At 44.8% G+C, this 16,760-nt stretch overlaps 1 protein-coding gene across 2 annotated transcripts in view; it reads right to left on the reverse strand.

The window, feature by feature from the left end:
• Positions 1 to 16,760, reverse strand: part of FNIP2 (folliculin interacting protein 2) — a 144,692-nt gene that overhangs the window by 16,347 nt on the left and 111,585 nt on the right. For both annotated transcript variants that reach the window (XM_049770227.1, XM_049770226.1), the window contains 2 exons: positions 11,431 to 12,730; positions 10,433 to 10,589 (listed from right to left, as the gene is read on the reverse strand). In XM_049770227.1, coding sequence (XP_049626184.1) covers positions 10,433 to 10,589; positions 11,431 to 12,730 — 1,457 coding nt within the window. The remainder of the gene's footprint in view (positions 1 to 10,432; positions 10,590 to 11,430; positions 12,731 to 16,760) is intronic.

Consider the following 16,760-nt stretch of genomic DNA (forward strand, 5'->3'; position numbering starts at 1 on the left):
CTGGGAAACTAGGCGAAGGGTCAGTAAATGTCTCAACAGAACAGAGGCAGGAGAAGCCAACCTTGGTAGGTTCCCATCACCTCATTGCTGGCATCTCACAGCACAGATGGAGCAGTAACTATTTTAAGGAGCAGTGGGAAATTTCTGCAGATTCTCTCCAGTGTTAATTGACAGCTGAATACCCATTTCTCTCCACTGTCTTCAAAGATGTGCTACCCACACATGAAGCATAGAGAGCATCAGTGGTGATGAAACCATGTACCCTTAAACCAAGGAGCCTACATGGAAATAGTGCAGAGGTAACTATCTGGGCACTTCTTCCCCACACAAAGGGACAGTGACTAAAGGCTCAGGTGACTGGAAGCCCCTCCTTTCATCTCTGAAATATTCTGGATGGGAAAAAAATTGTTCATTCTTTGGCTTTGAGTGTCAATTTGCTAATTAGTCCATTTGCTATTCAGGGTGTCTGGTAAGTTTTATCACTTCAATGAAGCTAAACTTCATGACAGAATGCTGTCTCTCACCAGGATTTCTCACTAAGTGTTAAAGCTTAATGTCAGCCCTCACATAGCTTTTAAGTAAGACCCTTCATTAGCCACACAAAGAGAATTGGATGCTTCACGCTGTGAAGTTCACCTTCTCAGCAGGCCTGCTGGGTTTACTCTTCTGCCTCCACAGAGAGAAAATTCTTGTGCACAAAGGAAGCAGCTTAAGAGAGCCTTATGGCCAACCCTGCCCAATTTTGGGGTGAGTGCCTGCAGGTCATATACCCAAAGTAAAAACTCTCATCTCACAACCATTCTCAGAAAAGACGCCCAACTATCACCCGCTATGCCAAATATTGTCCTGGAAAACTCAAATGCTGACCATCCAGATTTTCTGACAGCAAGTTAAAGCAGAGTCAGACATAGCAGTAGGGCATGCCTTGCATGCAGATAGGTTTAATGCCTGGCATTCCATATTGTCCCCTGAGTCTGTCAGGAGTGACTTCTGAGTGCAGAACCAGGAGTTACCCCTGAGTGCCACCAGATGTGGCCCCAAAACAAAGAAAAAAAGAAAAAAAGAAAAAAACAAAAACAAAAACAAAAAACCAACCAGACAGAACCTCTCCTGCAGTAAAGCTAAGTCTTGAGTTAAGAAGTCAATTGGGGCTGGCGAGGTGGCGCTAGAGGTAAGGTGTCTACCTTGCAAGTGCTAGCCAAGGAAAGATCGTGACTTCGGTTAGATCCCCCAGCATCCCATAAGGTCCCCCCAAGCCAGGGGCAATTTCTGAGCGCTTAGCCAGGAGTAACCCCTGAGCATCAAACTGGATGTGGCCTGAAAAACCAAAAAAAAAAAAAAAAAAAAAAAAAAGAAGTCGATTAAGGGGGCTGGCAAGGTGGCGCTAGAGGTAAGGTAGGGAGCACTAGGGCCACGCCCATTTGAGCATCAAATGGATGTGGCCCTAAAACAAAACAAAAAAAACAACAACAAAGAGAAGTCAATTAAGAAGCCTGAAGACTCTTCAATGCCCCCCTCCAGAGGGAGGATGCTGCCCTCTCCTCCCGCTTCCCTTTGCTGTTCCTCCTAGCTCCCTCATATAGCCATCATCCTACAGGAAGTCCTTCCACCTTAACAGTCTCTGCCAGACTTATTTATTGCTTATTTGTTGGTCTTTCCTATCTCTTTGAGAACTGGTCCCATGTCTTCTCCCTGGAGAAGAGGGTGCCTTCTTCAATTTGCCTTTCATTGTCCTGAGTGTGGTTTATTGATAATTTACCCTACTTGGGAATTAGTGTCTCTACTGTGCAGAAACAGCATCCAGTTCATAGGAGATACACTGGGATGGGAATTGGAGAAGGGGGACTGCTTCACCAGCTACACTGCATTTCCAGTGCTGATGTCTGCTTGTTTCTGGCACAAAAAGATATTCACTGCTTTCCACACAGATGCAGAATGACTATGGGGCTGGGTTGGGAGAGCAGGGGCTTACCTTTCCTTCTCATAGCTCCACAGAGGTGTGTCTACAGGAGACAACATGTAATACGATGTTTCCACGTCTTCCTTTTTTTAGACTGGAGCAATAGCACAGTAGTAGGGCATTTGCCTTGCACACAGCCGACCCAGGACGGACACACAGGATGGACCCAGGTTGTAACTTCAATATTCCATATGGTCCCCTGAGCCTGCCAGAGTGATTTCTGAGCATAAAACCAGGAGTAACCCCTGAGCATGGCCAAATGTGACTGAAAAAACCCAATAACAGCAGTATTTTCCCCAGAGGCCTGAGCGACAGTACAAGAGGCAGGGCACTTGCCTTGCACACAGCCACCCGGGTTCAATTCCTAGCACTCTATATGGTTCTTTGAGCCTACAAGAAGTGATTCCTGAGTGCAGAGCCAGGAGTAAACCCTGAGCATCAATGGATATGAGCCTAAAATAAAAAAAAAAAATCCCTGAGTGCAGAACTATATTTCCCCCAGTTTCAGTGAGAAAATAAAAAAAAATAAAGCACACACACACACACACACACACACACACACACGGGAGATATGTGTATATATGGAGAGAGAGATTGCACATATATAGAGCATGAAGGCCTGCTCTATAGAGACGATGAAATTATTACTTCAGCCAATATCCATTCTTTCATATAGCTAGAACAAAAGAAAAGAGGAGAAGGAAAGCAAGTTCTTTCTGCGATTAGAACCTCAGCATGGCTCTTAACTTCTGTTCCTATTACCCAGAAGCATCACTTACTCCTCGTTCTGTTACATCCCTTGTGCTTATTTGCAATTGCAAGTTGGTACATTCAACTATTTCTTCCGATCACCTCTCTTCACCTGGTAGCCACAATGCTTTTCTCTAAGAGTTTTATGGAGTAATTTGAGGGTTTGAGTCTACGAATGGGTGAGGTCAAATAGTATTTGTCTTTCTCACAAGATCTATTGAACTTAGCATCATGTCTTTTAGATCCATCTCTCCACCCAATATCTGAACACAGCTGCTAATACAGCTCCAAGAATATAACAGGCATTCAGAAGGTATTTTCCAGCAGTTAAAGAAATGTCCTGGGTTTCACTTTCCTCCTTCTCTGCAAAAGTCATCTCCAGCCTTCCAGCTGCACCACTGATCAAAAACAGCAGCCAGCCACCTGGAAAGCCACCACCACCAAGATTCCAAACTCATCAAGAAAAGAAATCTATGTGCAAGGCAAACGCCCTACTACTGTGCTATTGCTTCATTCTACAAAAGGGAAGAGGTGGAAACATCATATTACATGTTGTCTCCTGTAGACAAACCTCTGTGGAGCCATGAGAAGGAAAGGTAAGCTCCTGCTCTCCCACCCCAAAGGGGGTGGGTAACAGCAACATGATCCTATCACAACTCTGTAAGTTTTAAGAATGTTTTAGGAATGTTTCCTTGAGGACACAGGCTTCAGCATAACACTCCAGTGAAGAAGAGGAGAAATGCAGTTTGCACCATGCACACTGTGAAAGGACCCTGGCAGCTATGCCAAGATGGGGCCTCCTAGAAGTGCAAAAATATCAAGGAAGCAGAGGAACCTGAGGGTCTGGTGAGGTGGGATTACCAAGAAAATGTCAGACCTGGGTACCTGAGCTGGGACTGTGAACCCCAAGTCCTCTGGTCTGACTCCTGAATCCAGACCAGACATGGGATACAACACTGGGAATAGTTTCTCTGCAGGCCAATCACTTGCTGCTAAAAGATATGACTTAAAAATGAGGAAAAGAAGCGGAGGAAAACCACCAATCCAGATTCAATTCTTGGGACCCCATATTGACCCCTGAACCTTGCCAGGAATGTAGAGTCAGGAATAAGCTTTGAGCTTTGAGCACTGCTGGGAGTGGCCTCTAGTCAAACAAAGAAAAGGACGAAAAGGTGTTCACAGGCAAAAACATCGAATACAGTCATATGAGGGTCTGTCTGACTCAAAAAATAAAATAAAATAAACCACTGTGGGGGCAAGCTGGAGGCTGTATTTATTTATTTAATTACTCTGCAGAGCGTGGTAGAGTGTCAAACATTTTGCAAAGGGTGAAAATAGTTGAAAAGGGGCCGGGTAGGTGGCGCTGGAGGTAAGGTGTCTGCCTTGCAAGCGCTAGCCAAGGAACGGACCGCGGTTCGATCCCCCGGCGTCCCATATGGTCCCCCCAAGCCAGGGGCGATTTCTGAGCACATAGCCAGGAGTAACCCCTGAGCGTCAAACGGGTGTGGCCCAAAAACCAAAAAAAAAAAAAAAAAAAAAAAAAAAAAAAAAAAAAAAAAGAAAATAGTTGAAAAATCAAAATGTGATGTACCTGATGCTTACAACATGCAAGACAAGTGTGAAATCTACAGTAAGATTTTTTGTTCTCTGGGTTATAAAAGAAAAAAAAAAAAACGAACAGCATCATGAACACTGGGATAAACACATTACTCTTCCCCTTTACTTGGGGGGAGGGGGACCATCTGCTCTTTCTACTTCAGGATACAGAGACAAATAATCATCAGTCTTAGTGCGGAAATGAATGCACATGCCTCTATCCCGTTCTCTGGGGATTTATTCACTGCCAAGCCCCAGGAAAGTCCCCACTTGGTTCCCAGGTGCCTGCAGGCTGCGTAGGAGGAGATGCTGGAGAGAACAGTGGGATGGGAGTCTGCCGGGGCAAGATGATTCTAGCTGGAGGCACTTGGAATGGTCTCCAACAAGAAGGAACAGTTGAACTGGGTCTTCAACAAGATGTTTGCTCAAACTCTGTGCCATAGGCAAAGGGAATAAATACAGGTGTGAGCAAAGGCACATCCCCGAAGAGCAGCAAATTGGGGGTAATAACACGCTAAAGAAACAAGAGCATTTCTACTCTTCAGCTCTAATATTAAATGATGGACCATATCTGTGTTGCAGAAAGCACCACTTGTGTAGTACTGTGCCAGGTGGAGGGTGAGGGCATACAGGGCAAGAGGACAGGATCATGGAGATGTCAGGCTACTTAGTAGCTAGTTACTAACTACTAGTTAGTAGTTTTCAAGAAATAAAACAATTCCTTTTTTAAACAATTCCCAATAAGAAATACACGTGTGTATCAAAACCCAGCATGTACACTTGTGTGTGAACAAATGTCTGTTCATAAGAACATGTGTGTCAGATGGCTGAAGAAGCATAAGAGGTAAGGGGATTGCCTTGCAAACAAAGCCAGGGTTGACTCTTGAGCAATGAGCCAAAAACCTCAGCACTACTGGGTACACCGGCCCTCAAACATGCACACACACAGAGACACACACACGTTTGTGTGTGTGTCTCTGTGTGTGTGGTCACAGTACCATAGTACCCAAACACAAGGAAATAAAAATGGCAAAAAATATATTCAAGCAGGATATCTGCCCTTTCCAAATGTTTCCTTTGCAACACCATTGGTTTTAAGGGTGCTGACTTGAGGTACTAAATGCTGTCTGCATTACTAAGTAATGAGTTACCATTTGATGTGACTTGCTGTTCTTTCGTAGCCTTCCCGGTTGATTACACTGCCTGGCTTAATTAGGTATTCATGAACATATATCACAGCCAAGCTTTTAGCAAAGCTCCTTATCTGTGCTACTGATTTCCGCGTGATATTTCTGGAGTCAATCTGTTGCTACTCTTAAAATTAAATGACAGAGGCTGTTCCAGCCAACTGCTAACTTCGTTTTTTTTTTTTGTTTGTTTTGTTTTTTGTTTTTTCTTTTTATAGATTAATCTGTAAACTGCCTAAAGGCCTAGAACATTAGTTTAAAAAAAACATACATTGCTAAAATGAAAAATTAATTTCAGTCTTGATGACCCTCCTTGACATTTAAGATCTTGCCTGTTTCCTGTCATCTAATAAGCCAAATAGTCACTCACTTTTGCTGCTCTGAAATGTTTGGGGAAACTCTTCTGTCCTCATCTCCAATGGGTGTTTCCAAAGCACTTCTGCATACAATTTTATTTATTTGTTTTTGTTTAGGGGTCATATCTGGGGCTACTCAGGGTTTATGCCAGGTTCTGTACTTGGGGTTCATTACTGATGGTGCTTGGTGGACCATATGGGATGCCAGGGATTGAGCTTGGGTCAGATACATGCAAGGCAAATGCCTTACCAGCTATCACTCAGTCTTACACACAGTATTTTAATATTATTGGGCATTTAATGACATGCCAAACACTGTGTTAAAACTGGCTCTGAATTATTTGTCATCACAGAGTTTTAAAATCAGACTTAGAGAAGAAGTACTGCACATTTCACAGAGGAAATTAGTGCTTAGAGAATTAAAGAAACTTGCCCAAGGCCACAAAGCTATGGATGAGCCATGATTAAAATTCAAGTTTGTATGAACCGTTAACCACTGGATCAGATTCCATCGGTTCTTCTAAATACAACTTTTTCCCTGAGGCTTAGTGATGCCAATTGTTTCACTTTAGTCTATTAACAAATGAGTAGGTAACGTGAAAGCTTAAATTCAAGCCACCAATATTATCAGTTCTCCTCCACCAGCTTTAATTACCATCATCCCCAAGTCTCCCCCCCCCCCCACAGTTTTATCATCCTGGTCAAAATCCACAAGCAACAAACCCACAGAAGAGAAGAAACAGGAAAAATCATATCCCTTCTTCTTCTTCTTTTTTTTTTTTTTTTTTGTGGTTTTTGGGTCAGACCCGGAAGTGCTAAGGGGTTACTCCTGGCTCCATGCTCAGAAATTGCTCCTGGCAGGCACCGGGGACCATATGGGACGCTGGGATTCGAACCGATGACCTTCTGCATGAAAGGCAAACACCTTAATCTCCATGCTATCTCTCTGGCCCCATCCCTACTTTCTTTTACCATTTAAAGTCAAAAGGAAAACAGGAAAGAATGAATATTTAGATGTGACTGAAACAAAGTGGAACTAAATATTACTTTAGCTTCATTTAAGGCAGTTGTATAATCTGTATATTAAGAAAACAGAGAAATAGCTTAAATGACAGAGAAGAGGTAGTAGATAGAATAAATAAGAACACGTGTTTAAATATTTAAAGGCCATGGATATCTTAACTGACATGTGTAAGGCAATAATAAAATGAAAATAAATGATAAATTTAATATAGCAATTTTCCTTAAGAGTCTGAGATAAGAAATCCCAACACGGGCCCGGAGAGATAGCACAGCGGTGTTTGCCTGGCAAGCAGCCGATCCAGGACCAAAGGTGGTTGGTTCGAATCCCGGTGTCCCATATGGTCCCCCGTGCCTGCCAGGAGCTATTTCTGAGCAGACAGCCAGGAGTAACCCTGAGCAACGCCAGGTGTGGCCCAAAAACCAAAAAAAAAAAAAAAAAAAAAAAGAAATCCCAACACACACACACACAAAGTAAATCCAACTCCCTATCCCCCTCAAAGAGATTCCTTGTGTTGGAAGCTCTAGAATACAATAACTCTATGAGAAGATAAACTCCATAAATGTTACCAGGGCTATAAGAATCACATTTACATAAGACAGATTTTACAAAACAACCATACTTTATTGACTAGAAAATAGATCAATAATTTAAATCAGTTGCTTTAAAGCAGTTATTAAAAGCCCTTCTCTAAAAACAATTAGAATTATCAAAGCCCAAAGAAGACTCTCCATGAACACTGAAAATGAACAAACACGAAGAAATAGTATTTCAAAAGCAAGTTAGGATAATTGGTCTCCATCTTTTCTTCCTCAACAAACTACTATTTCAGGTCTAGCTGTGGCTCTTGGATTTTTGCTTTTTTCTCTGGCAATATACGCAAAAATTTATTTCTGGAACACTAAATTCAATGTGTTTTTTTTTTATAAAAAAAAAACCTTCTAATTTATTTTTCAACAAACATTTGTACATGGCAACTGAAAGTAAGACTTTAAAATTTTTTGATTACATAGTGCCACAGACCAGAGTAGCAGGCTGAGAGGCAGTTTAAATAGAACTTCAAAAGCAAAATTCATGATGATGAATGTGTCAATTGAAATTAGAAATCCATAATGCTAATTGGATACATTTTGAGTGTATTAAACTTCTGAAGATACTCTTATGAGCCTTTCCTAATTCCACATTAACACCTATGCATGGCTGCACTTTGGATGTACCCACATTTTGACATGATGTAGGTTATTATGCTTAATAACTTTGAATCTATTGGGAAGATTGGAGGATGCAAGGAAAGGTGGAGTTACAGTCAGTAAACACTTAGAAAGGAAGGTTAAATGATGTATGAGGAACTCTTTACAAGTATAAAGAGAAGGATTGTGGTTTTTTTTTTAAATAATAGAAATTTTCGGGGCTGGAGATAGCACAGAGGTAGGACATTTGCCTTGCATACAGCCAACCTGGGAGGGACCCGGTTTAATTACTGACATCCCCTAGGGTCCCCAGCCTGCCAGGGGTGATTTCTGAGTGCAGAGCCAGGAGTAGCCCCTAAGAACCACTGGGTGTGGCCCAGAAACCAATCAATCAATCAATAATATTTAAAAAAAATTGGTGACTGTGAAAAACCAAATATATAAAAATTACAACCTATTAGTTACTTTCTTTAAAATATCATGAGCATGTTTGCAGATTAAAATAGGTAATCAGACCACGTTTCCACACAGAGCCAAGGGAGAGGAGGGTACTTGGGGATAGTAGGCTGGCTGGTAAGAGAGATGACCTACTACCACTTGTTAGCTGCATAACACTGGGCTTCACAGCAGTGAATTTTCATGAATCTAGTGAGCAGCACCATGTTCTTAGAAACAAGAGCTCCGAGCCCATAGAAGTATGTAAGGCACTTGCTTTGCATGCAGCAGACCCTGGTTCAATTCCAAGATCCTGTACAGTCCCCAGAGCCCAACAAGAGTGATCCCTGAGCAAAGAGCCAGGAGTAGGACTTGGCATAAGTATTCCCCCAAATTAAGACGATGAATTAAAAAAAGAAATCAGACTGACAGCAGGTGAGGAAGAAAAATGTTGCCTGAGTTATGCTTATCTGTATAAAACCTGAGGTGCAACCAAAGAAGGAAATGAGGGTCTCTTAATTCCTTAATTCTTAACTCTATATATCGGCTAAGTGTGCAGCTGTCTTGAAAATCTGAGGCACATGCAGGACTGAAGATAGTTCAGACAAGGAGGCCATTGTTCTTAGGGCTAAGGTCACTGCTGTAGGGACCGTGAAAAACAAGCACAGTGTGTTCACAACACACAGTCTGAGTTCAGAAGTCTGCAAACACACTGCGAGGGCATCCTTCTAACAGCAAAAGCAGCCTCCCAGGTTCATTCCCAGACCATCCTGGTGAGCAGTGGTATTCCCCACACAGCAGGGTGAAACCCGGAATGCTGGGGAAAAGCCCTGCTCCTCATCTCTGCTCTCTCCCCCTGGAAGGGAGCTTCCGAAGACATTTGTCACACTACTGAGCCTTTCTTCCCATTTCACACAAACACCCTCCACTGACTGTTTAGCCTGCATGGTATAAATGTTTAGTCTTGACAAAGAGGATGCTCAAGGCCAAAGACAACATCACAGCCTTCTGTTCCACCTCCTTAAAAATACTCATTGAGTGAGGAGATAAGCAGCGAGACAGAAAGTCAAGAAGACTTTCCCTACTGCACAAGATGTGCGATTTTCCAAGGCAAACCATCTATTTTCTTTTTTGTTGTTGTTGTTCACTTGCCCCTAGCAGCTCAATTAAAAACAGGCTCATGAGATTGACACTGTTTCCTTAACTGCTCAGTTGCTGTCAAACGCAGATAGCAGGGAAGCACTTGGGGGCGGCCTCAAGGCAATTTTCCAGTAAGACTTGTTAAATCTTTCTTCAGGAGTCCTCACACAGGCCATCAAAGTGAACCTCATGACAAATCAGTTTCCTAAATCACTTTTTGGAACAAGCAAGGGAAGGCTAAAAAGTGAACCATATGTAACATCTCTGCAGTCCTCCCGTGACAGCATGGAACTGTCGCACCATCTGTGCGGTGCCGCATGCCCAGGCCCTCTGTGTGGCCCCCACCTGCCCCCATCCATTCTCTGCACTATTGGGGCACCAGGAGGTTGACCCCTGTGGGCCACTGGCCTGTTAACTACATTAGCTGTGACCTTGCTGTCTGGCTTCCAGCTGCGCTCAGCCAATATGAAGTATGAGAGCATAGATGAGGAGAGGGATTGGGGAGGCCCTCAACCTACCCCTGCCCTTCAGCCAGAGTGCGCCCTTCCATGTCCACCTTTTCCAGCCCTGGGCGACTGCTGCCTGCCCTGCCAGGTGCAGTCCTGGCTTCCAGCACTTGCTAATCCACGGGTGTCCCAGTGGACCTTGTTGGATCCAGTCCCTCCCCATGCCTCCCTATCAACAATCCCTTCCTCATGCTCCTCAGCAGAAATGCCTGTCACCATGCTGTCAAAGGCCAAACTCTGCAGACTGGCACTTCCTCAGTAGCCAGAAGGGCCCCAACTGGGATCACTTACGTGCACAGTGTGGAGCAGATCAGCCACCAAGCATTGCCTCAGCTTCTCGTCGCTGCTGGTCCCGTGAAGCACCAAGTCAGGCATGTAGGAGGGGCAGTACCCAGCCAGCAGAGAGCGGCCGAAGTTTCTCACATTTGGGTTGCTGATGCTCTGAGACCTAAAACAGCATTAATATTTTAGCATGCCAGATGACAAATGTTTACCTCTCCTGCAGACAAACTGGGACAAAATCATCCAGTTATTCAGAATTAATATAAAACTGGGATAAAATTCTCCAATTATTAGAATTAAGAAAATAAGATTCTGGGTGGTCTATTTCAGCAATCATCTGGCAAAGGAGCCATGGGTATAGGAACAATTGCAGGGAGAGAAGAGAAACACAGCGAAGGGGAAAATATTCTCATGGAGGGTAACAAGCTTGTTCTTGTGTGTCCTCTCCAGCATCCAGTAGACAGGCCATGTCTTAAGGAGGAAGAAAGATACAGATTGTGCCAAACTTGTGGCCTTTGGGACTCCATGCAGCTTCAGAGGGTGGTGGCCAGGCCAGTGGGAAGAGCTGAGATCTCAAATTACTGCTCTCTATCATCACCCAAACAAGTCATTGACCTGATGGCTACTAAACAAGATTGTTTGTTTCCACCAACCCCATGGTCCAACTGGCTAGAGAGAAGTTGCATGGCAGCATAAGTCACCACTGCTGAAGATGGGGCTGATGCTGGATAGGCACCATTCACACTGGAAATGGCAGAAAATCAAGATCCCCAAAAAACACAGGGACTGCAAAGGCACCTACTTGTCTTTTTGAACAGAGAGGCCTTCATCCTTTAGTTGGATGGATACCTCTAAACTAGGCTTAATGACACTCTGGGGAGTGGCAAATTACCGGTGTAGAAAGCTGCTAGCAGCCCCTGACTTGATCATGGAAACAGACTTGGAACCCAGACCCTCTGCTTCTCAGTTTGCCCTCACTGCTTCACTTCCAGGCTAGCCAGCATTACCTGGGCAAAGGCAGCTCCACTTCTGTAGTCCCATCTGCATGGTCACTGCTGAGTCTACGGTTGAGCATGGTGGAGGCTTCATCGTTGTCACTGTCTCCCAGGGCGCTGTCCGAACTCTCATTCCGGGGAATGTCTCTGACAGCTCTGAAGCCAGTTGTCCTGGTGGCGTCCCCACAGGGGATGTGTATATCCCGTTGGGCACACCCTCTCAGAGCACCCACCGAGGGTCCCCCTGCCTCCTGCTCATACAAACCTCTACTCTCCAGGACCCTGGGGCCTGCTCCTGCCACTTGCTCCCTAAGGGCTGGCTTACTGAGTGGCTTCACAGCACCTGCATCAGCCTCAATTCTACTGCCCCTGTCCTTGGGAAAAGCCCTCTCAGGTTCACCAAGGTCCCCATCAGCAGATGTGTCCTGTAGAGAATCGTGGTGTGTTCTAATGCTGGATGTGACAGAGCAACTAGACTCCTGCTGGCCCAGGGTCCCACACCCAGCCGCGGGATGGGTGGACGCAGGTCCCTGTTCCCAGGCCTGCAGCAGTGCCTCCATCTTCTTGGTGCGACTTTCCAGGTCTGACTCTGGGGAGATGGAGCTTCCAATCTGAAAGGTAACCTTTTCCGAGGGCAGCATTTCCTGAGGACGCCTATCTGGGCAAGGCCAGGCTGCTGAGCGCTCTGGGACTTTCTTGGGCAGGCCTTCTATTAGAATCTCACTCCCAGACTGCAGGGGGACAGTCCGTCCTGCCCCTGGGGATTCAGAGCTGGGGAACTCCACAGAGGACCCCGGGCATACATCTTCTGTTCTCTCCCCATTTCCACATAACACGTCCCCATGTTTCCAAGAGTGGCCCAGTTCTGGCCCTTGAAATCCTGGGCTGCAGGCCTCAGCATCTCGCTCTGGCCTGTGGTTTTCTTCTAGGTCAGGCCTGGGGCACAGATCTCTAGTGTCAGTGCCTTCTGGGGTCCTGGGCGACCCGTCAGGCCCAGGGCTCCTTCTCTCTAGGGCCTCGATGTGGGGCAGGATGGGAGGTAGGAGAGCAGGCTCGCTTCTGACCGTCACTACCACATACTCTGACTCTTCTACCTCACCTCTCTCCAGGGCAGTTGTGATCTTGCTCCCATTCAGCACAGGGTCGCCATCGCTGTGAGGCCCACTCCAGGTCAGCTGGTTTTCTTGCAGCTCAGAACAACGGAGAAAGTAGGTCAGGACGTAGAGGATGCGCTGCACCAGGTCCTTCTGCTTGCCCACCACCACAGTGCGTGTCAGCCTCACCGGAGAGCCAATGGCCCCATAAAGATCACCTGCCAAGGAAGAGCACCACAGACAATGTGAGTGTGGCTGGTGCAAGAGAGAAACAGAGGACCTGGCCCCATGCAAGGCTACTTCTTCACATGCCTTATAAGAACAAAGAGGGAATCACCTGCCATAACTATGCTCTGGACCTGCCTCTATAAGAAGAAAATCCATCTGGAAATGCTTCACACCATAGCCCACAAATGCTGGGGTCCAGGGTGAAAGGACACTGCTTCGTGTTGCACTCCTTAGGCTCCCCAATAGAGTTCCCTGGCCTGGCCAGCGTCCACCTCCCTGAATGTGGAACAGACTAAAGCCAGAACTCTGTATGCCAAACCCAGTCAAAGTCAAATGCAGTGACTTGGAACATAGAATCGTTAAGACTTTTCAAAAAGAATCCTGAAATAACAAGTCTTGAGGGCAATTCTCCCTACACATACACGTACCAACAAGCAATGACTCACTGAACAAAAAGAAAAGCACCCACATGAATGATGAATCTGAGTATCTTCTTTATATGGCTTCACATGAAATTTCTACTGAGAAAAGAAATGTACGTTCCTTAAGATACATCCTGACGGGCCCGGAGAGATAGCACAGCGGCGTTTGCCTTGCAAACGGCTGATCCAGGACCAAAGGTGGTTGGTTCGAATCCCGGTGTCCCATATGGTCCCCCGTGCCTGCCAGGAGCTATTTCTGAGCAGACAGCCAGGAGTAACCCCTGAGCAATGCCGGGTGTGACCCAAAAACCAAAAAAAAAAAAAAAAAAAAAAGATACATCCTGACAAGAATGTTAGAAATTGGCTAAAAGGGCCGGAAACGATGGCACAGTGGTAGGGCATTTGCCTGGCACGTGGCTGACCAAGGACAGACTGCGGTTTGATCCCCTGGCATCCTATATGGTCCCCCAGGCCAGGAGTGATTTCTGAGCACAAAGCCAGGAGTAACCCCTGACCATCACCGGGTGTGGCCCCAAATCCCCCCCACACCAAAAGAAAAGAAAAGAAAAGAAAAGAAAAGAAAGAAGGAAGGAAGGAGGGATGGAGGAAGGAAGGAATGAATGTAGAAAGGAAGGAAGGAAGGAAGGAATGAAGGAAGGAAGGAAGGAAGGAAGGAAGGAAGGAAGGAAGGAAGGAAGGAAGGAAGGAAGGAAGGAAAGAAAAGAAAAGAAGGAAGGAAGAAGGAAGGAAGGAAGGAAGGAAGGAAAGAAGGAAGGAAGGAAGAAAAGAAAAGAAGGAAGGAAGGAAGGAAGGAAGGAAGGAAGGAAGGAAGGAAGGAAGGAAGGAAGGAAGGAAGGAAGGAAGGAAGGAAGGAAGGAAGGAAGGAAGGAAAGAAAAGAAAAGAAACTGGCTAACACACTATGGGCCTTTGGTTTCAATGTGAAAAAAGGACAAATGTGTTAATTATCCCATAGTCTGAAGCGTTTCATCAACAGTGTCTATCAAATGGTAAACTATTAAAATGACCATATTTAGGGCTGAAGAGAGCACACTGTAGGAGTGGGGACGAGGTGGGGTGGGATGTTGGTTGTGGTGGTGATAGTGGTGGCAGCAGCAAGGTTTGTATACATCCTGCATCCTGCACTGTGGGAGCAAAGTTGACCTCTGATACTGTGAGTCTCCCCAACATTACAGGGTGTGAGCCACTCCCCAAGCAGCACCAGGTCGCTGGAGCTTACGCATAGAACTGGATCATGGGGAGTGGCCCTCAGGTCCCCTTAAGGGAATGAAGAAAATGTTGCAGCAACAAGTCAAGACCTACAAAAACACCCAAGAAAGGAGAGGTGGTACATGACAATAGTTTTAAAAATAAAGAACTCAGAAAGTTAGAACTTACTTAGGAATGGAGGGAGAGGGAGGTGAAGAGACACTGAAGCAACAGAGATAGATAAGAATAATTATTGGGGCCAGAGAGATAGCATGGAAGTAGGGCATTTTTCTTTCATGCAGAAGAATAGTGGTTGAAATCCTGGCATCCCATATGGTCTCTGGAGCCGGCCAGAAGCAATTTTTGAGTGTAGAGCAGGAGTAGCCCCTGAACAATGCTGGGTGTGACCCAAAGACAAAAAAAAAAAAAAAAAAGAAAAGAAAAGAAAAGAAAAGAAAAGAAAAAGAAAAAAAAAGAATAATTAAAGTGGTGAGTCAAGACTGAGGAAAAGGTTCTGAGAACTATTACAACGCCCTTCCCCTGGGAGCTGTCAGGAAGTTCCTAGTCTACAGTATTCCCTTAGGGCAATCTCTACTCCTTAGAACATGTAAGGACAGGCCAGAAACACCAGCTCTAGAATAAGACTAGAGCCTGGACTAACAGGGCATTATCTTTTAGGCTTTAACAATTGATTGAGAAACTATCTACATGCAAAAGAATAACTGAGTTATTACTGATGCCAGGACCAGTATTTCTGCTTGAGAAAAGTTTCTTGGCCGCAAGTTATTACGGTTATTTCGCTGTGATTACATCTGCCTGTTGTGACAGGATATCAAGGTCACTTTAGGAATTTATTGGGTGAAATTCATGACTTTAACCCAATTTCAAGTTAATAAAGATAGGCATCATATATCCAAATCTGGCACCAAAAATAACAATATTCCCTTTTTAGCTTTTGAGAAAAGCATTTTAATAATTAAACACGTGGGAAAAAGGAAAAGAAAGAGTAGGCTTAGGTGGTTAAGATAAATGTAATGTTATATGTTTCATAAAAAATACAAAGTACTTTGATGGGAGTAAAAGGGGGGAATGCTGGAGCAATAGGACAGTGAATAAGGTGTTTGTCTTGCACACAGCAAATCCAGGTTCAATTTCCAGCATCCCATATGGTCCCCTGAGTACAGTCAGGAGTGCTTCTGTGTATGGAGTCAAGAATTAAGCCCTGAGCATTGCCAAGTGTGAATCCCAAACCCAAAAATACAAATAAAAATCCTAAAAAGGGGTTAAAAAGTTATGTTCAGTCAAGGAAACAAGCCAGGAAACACAGGGAAGGAGGAAGAGCCTGTGAGCACCTTAGTTAAGGTGCTTTTCTCTGGACTTTTCGTGAACAAAGTCTTTTCTGGTTTCATGACCAAACAAATCCTTGAGGTCATCAGAGCCAAAAGTCCTAGAGAACCCCTTGCACAGGATACATGGGAGAGACGCACTTCATGTGAACATCCCACATTCTTACTCAACCCTCTGTGCCCTGAGGTCAACATTTGACAAAAATAGGTATGTAGCTTCTGATATCTCCCATTCAATTGTACTTCTGACCCACTAAGTGGCTTCCATAACCTCGACCAGGCTTTCAGTGATTGGCCCTGGAGCTCATGACTCTCTTCTGTGCTTCCCCTTCAGGAACCCAGACTAGTGTATGAGAGGATGAAGGGCCTATGGGGGAAGCTACTGCTTCCACTCTGCTCTTGTCCCAGGAATCCTGAGAAGCCAGCAGAAGAGGCTTTGGCAGTGGCCTCTGTCCTAGCAAGCTCTCAGTAACTGTCTTTAAAATAACTCGAGGCTCTTTTCCATTACATACGAGCCTGGATTAAAAATGCGCTCACATTATAGTATATTCCCAGTCAACTTCTATTTTCCTGTTGACTGAAACATACTTACCTTCTATGGCTGCTGCTGACTGCTAATACTACTATTGTATCTCCTGTCAAATGTTTTAAGCTGCATAATTTTTCCCTAAGAATGGTAAAACAACTATCTTTCATACTTGGCTTTCCAAAGCTTTCGACTCAATACCCATACTTGGACTCCTCACTACTCTGGTCAACTGTCAGTCTGGACTATGTGGAGAAGGAGAGGATGGGAGCCTTTCTACAGCATGTGATCACCTCTGATACAGAACTGACAACCCCAGGAGGGACTCTGCCCTGTTACCCTATACAGGACACATTAGCTGGATTTCAAGTAAGGTGCCTGAAGATGAATACATTTATCTCATGCAGTACACATTGCTTACTTAGCATTGTTTGTGAGCGAACAATGCAGTAATACGCTATAGCATATTTCCTCAATATCTGTCCCCCTTGCCACTTAACCACAGATATCAGATACTGT

Source organism: Suncus etruscus, chromosome 3 (assembly GCF_024139225.1).
Source record: "Suncus etruscus isolate mSunEtr1 chromosome 3, mSunEtr1.pri.cur, whole genome shotgun sequence".
Taxonomy (NCBI): Eukaryota; Metazoa; Chordata; class Mammalia; order Eulipotyphla; family Soricidae; genus Suncus; species Suncus etruscus.